Raw genomic sequence first — 4,647 nt, forward strand, 5'->3', positions numbered from 1 at the left:
CACCAGGCCCAGCACCTCTAGCCCGTGGTCCTTCGCTTGAGGTGCCCTGGCTTCCACTGCCTGCAGCTGCTCCTGCGTCAGGCGCTTGGCATAGAAATGGGCCACTACGCACTGTCCGTCCACGAGGTGTGAGCTCCGATAGTCGGAGCGCTCCACGCGGAAGGCGGCCACTACGTCGCCCCGCTCCTTGTGCAGTTCACGGTTCATCCGGTCCAGGCTGCTGCCCTGAGCGTCCACGAAGCTGCAGGGGAAGCCTAGGCGCCCATCGAAGCGCATCTGCATCAGCACCGAGAAGCGCAAAGGGCAAAGGGAAGCGGCCTAACAGCTAGCAAGGGTCGGACATACAGAGCAGTGCGTGGGAGGTGTGGCGCCAGCCCTCTAATCATTTTATTAAAAAGGAGAAAATTACCATTTTAAAAAACTATGCTGACATTTTGACCTCAAGTTTTTCAGCATTTTGATTATTCTAATATCAGAACTGATTTGTACCAAAGGAGTAATTGTGGGATAGACATTCATCACAAACTTCTGAACACTCAGGGTGACTGGGTCGTACATCCATAACATGACTGCAGAGGATGAAATGATGAAGTCCACCCAGTACATGACCACAAATAAAGCCACCAGCAGCAAGATGGTCTGGGCAGCGCTTTTCTCAGGAGACGCACTTGGGTGGCTGAGGCTGTGAAGATGCTTGCATCGCCTCTGATGTCTGAACAAGATAATCACCATGTATGCACTTGTGGTCAGCATCACTCCTACAAGAAATACATCTCTGGAGATTGTCACTGTTAAAATCAGTGCCCTGATGATATAGTTCATGGGGAAGAGTGAGCAGAATTTAGTGACCTTCATCTGGTTGGTCTTACTCACGTTGGTAAAAGCACCAGCATAGAAGATGTGGTTGCTAACGAATGACAAGTTGAAAGACCAAATAAATAAGAAAGCATAAATCACATATTTTTTTAGTTTATATTTAAATTTTGCCAACCAAGAGGTACTGGGACTGATAGTGACAGCCTGGAACACACTCAGGAGGCAGGTGATGCAGATAGAGAGGCCTCTCATCACCCTGCTTATGTAAAAAGTTGTCTTACATTTGAAGTCATTCTCAATGTTCAGTGACTCAAATATGTCCCAAAGCCAAATATCCACTCCAGCAAGGACCAGTACTATGTGGATGAAGGCCAGCTGACAGGAAATCATGTCTGTGGGCTTAGGCCTATGACCTAGGATTATGAAAGTGTAGAAAACAAGGAGAAACATATTGGCCAGGGCTCCAAGTCCAGCTTGGAAATTGAGGACATTCTTCAACGAGGACATAAGTGGAAAGTGTATTAATCTCATGTCATATTAATAGCATATTTCATATATCTGAAAATGATAAAGTATACATCAGACTTGTGATTCAATGTGTCTATATCATCACTCAATTGTCCCTACTTATTCTTGATTAACCTGTCTCTTTAACTTTTGATGTTCCAGTCTGGATATCATAGCCCACATTTCTATATACTTCTCCATGTGTATGTAGCATACTAGAGATGATAAAGGCATTTACAGTCATATAGTATACAGAATGAACACTTTGTGGGCCTTAGAAATCCAAACCCATTGATTTGCATTACCTTGTTTTCTAGTTAACAACTAAAACAGAAGTGATGAACACAGAACATTAGTTACATTTTTACAACTGAGTAAAACTTACTTTGATCTGGAAAATATTCACAGAAGAAATCCAAAAGCATGAGGTGAGTCAGTCTCATGCTGCATAATTTTAATATGCTCTATGTAACAATTTTCTATGCTTTCAGTCATGATTCTAATTGAAACACAGTAATAATTTATGATAGTCCCATTATTTTAATCATTAAAATGTCCATCTTTGTTCATATTTTCCTGTTTTTATGTTCCTTTTTCTGTGAAATTTTACATCTCCTGGATCGGAATTAAGAAATAGATAAGAGGTGGAGGCTATTATGACATTTTCACAACTTATTAATTAATTAATAGCCATTAATTATGGTTATAAATGGTCTTAAATATTTACCTATGCAGTCTGTATTCCGTCACCTTTTGAAACACTTCACTTCAGAGTAAAAGAACTAAGACCCAGCCATTAAGACAAACATTGGTTTTTCTTTTATTGAGGATGTGAGAAAATGATTAATAGTAAGATTCCTTATGAATTTTCTCTTTTTGTCTTATTACTTTTTCAACCATCTATATTTTTATTTTACCTACCTCCTTTTTCTGTGTTTATCTCCCTCCACCTTACCTAAGAACTCTCCGTTACATTTTCCCTATCAGCTCAATTGCATTCTGTTTCTCCCCTATACGTCCTTCCACGATTTGCCATACTTACTTCTGTCCTCTCCCTCTCTAAGGATCCCTCCTTTTCCATTTCCCTCCTGAGATCACTTGTAGCCTTCTATGTTCCTTTCTAATGCTCCACACACCACCCCAGTCCTTGTTTGCTCTGGACTCTGAAGTTACTACAGGCTACATACTATATCTGAAGATGTGGAGCTAGGAGCCTCCAAAAAGAGCGAACATGCTACACTAAGACAAACACTATTTTCAACACATTATGACAAACACAAACTTGCCACAGATGACCAGATAGTGATCCTGTTTTGCAGTTTCTGTGGTTTTTTTTTTTTTTGAGAATCCTTCCCATGCAGTGAAAATCAAGGGCCCCAGTGTTATCATACATCAGCAACGCACAGACTGCTTTTAAAATTTCAATGAAAAGACTTATCTTTGATGCTTATGTTAGTTATACCAATGTAGTTATTTTTGTCAAATTACTATAATTCAGTATTTTCAAATATCTTTGTGATAAAAAAATAGAAAATCACTACATTTTTTACAGACTCTTGTGAGAAAAGGAGTACCCAAGTAAATTGTCAAGTTCACTTACATATTTCACACATATAGATGGATGCATGCATGTGTGTATAGAAATAATAGCGAAGTTAGTGTATGAGCCTAGCCTATAACATCCCCCAAAATATGACATAATAATTCACACATTTTATACTTATACTATTTTTGCTCTTCAAAAGCTCAGTCTAGTAAAGACGTAGATTCATCTCAATTGCCGGAACCAAGCATCTGATTCTCCCACAGCATACATCTACAGTAGCTGCAAAGTGATGTTCTGTTTTTTTAAAGTTCCAAGATACAAACTGGAAGATGGCTCAGTGGTTCAAACCATGTTTTATTCTGCAAAGGACCTGGGTTAGAGTGTCAGCAATGACCTGGTGGCTTATAACCATCTGTAACTCTGGTTCTGGGAGATCCATTGCCTTCTCTCAGACATGCAAGTGGCACATAGACACATATGCAGGAGAAAAAACTCATATTTGGAAAACCAAATAAATAAATCTGAAATAATAAATATTAAATAAATAGGTATATAAATAAGTAAATTAATGAGTAAATAAGTAAATGTCCCCAAATAGTAGTTAGTTCAAGCCTTGGTCTCCAAACTTAAAGAATGGTAGACCAATTACATTTACAAAATTGAAAATGTTCAAATCATATATGTAAAATAATTTTCATTAATTGTACATCTATAGTATATCAGTATAGCACATGTATTATATATAATATAAATAGATGATACGATGAAGGGAAAGGTAGTAATCTAAAATTTTTCCTTAGCCCAAAGATATGCCCTACAATCTGCAAATTTTATATGCATTGATTTGTAAATATCTATGACTTATAGAAAATCAAGCATATTCTAAGTCATAATGTTTCTGTGGAGCTCACTATGGTTGAGATTTAACCAGAAAAGATCATATCTACTATTAATACAAACTGAACTATTAACAAATAAATGCTATGAGATATTTGTTTTACTTGAAAAAGGAATTTACAGTGCTGGGGGCTTTATGCCAGTTTTGGTTGCAACATTTAGTTGTCAGTACTAAAACACGAGGTGTGGCCATAAATATTCACAATATGCAGAAGCCATCACTATTAATTTGACCCAGACCTAGATACCAAGCAGTCTGCAGGTAGCTGTCTGAGGAGATGTGCAACAATAAAAACCAAGGGCTGCTGCGTGGATACATAGCTCTGCATTCTTACAAGAAAAATCACTTTACCCTTTCATTATCACAGTACTTGGTTTTAGAACAGTTTTGTTTTAAGACTTACGGTGATCTTTGTATTCTTCTTGGTGGAGAGTAATAACATAATGAACATAAGACATACTAGACCAAAAGTATCATTTTCATTTTAAGTTTTGCCATATTTAGTGAGTAATGACCTAAATGCAGTGTGACTGCTCAGAGAGAACATGGAGTGATTGTGTGACTTTCAGGTGACAAGATACACGGTGTTGGCTGATGTGCTGTCCACTGTCAGGAACATTAATAAATCTTCGGGAATCTCAGGAAGATGAAGACCTTAGACACTCATTTTAGGTTCATGAGGAGATTTTTATGAAATAGATATCCAGTAGAAATAAAGAGTGATTACTTAAGGTATTAATTCATAGCTCTTGCCTCATCTCTTAAACAATTTTAAAGTATCAGTTACTCTGTAGAAACTGAATTTAATTCACCAGCAACTGGAAGCTCACAGACGCTCACTAGAACTTTACAGTCTCCCACTTTCGAGCCAGTTCCCCTG

The 4,647-nt window shown here is 37.9% G+C and overlaps 1 protein-coding gene and 1 pseudogene across 1 annotated transcript; both read right to left on the reverse strand.

Moving 5' to 3' along the window:
* LOC102000643 overlaps positions 1 to 297 on the reverse strand; it is a 2,668-nt pseudogene extending 2,371 nt beyond the window's left edge.
* A 108-nt stretch (positions 298 to 405) lies between these two features.
* On the reverse strand, positions 406 to 1,323 carry LOC102000918 (putative vomeronasal receptor-like protein 4). Its single transcript, XM_005360894.2, has one exon. The coding sequence runs from the start codon at positions 1,321 to 1,323 to the stop codon at positions 406 to 408; it is 918 nt and encodes a 305-aa protein (XP_005360951.2).
* Positions 1,324 to 4,647: the final 3,324 nt, after the last annotated feature.

Source organism: Microtus ochrogaster, linkage group LG3 (genome assembly GCF_000317375.1).
Source record: "Microtus ochrogaster isolate Prairie Vole_2 linkage group LG3, MicOch1.0, whole genome shotgun sequence".
Classification (NCBI taxonomy): domain Eukaryota; kingdom Metazoa; phylum Chordata; class Mammalia; order Rodentia; family Cricetidae; genus Microtus; species Microtus ochrogaster.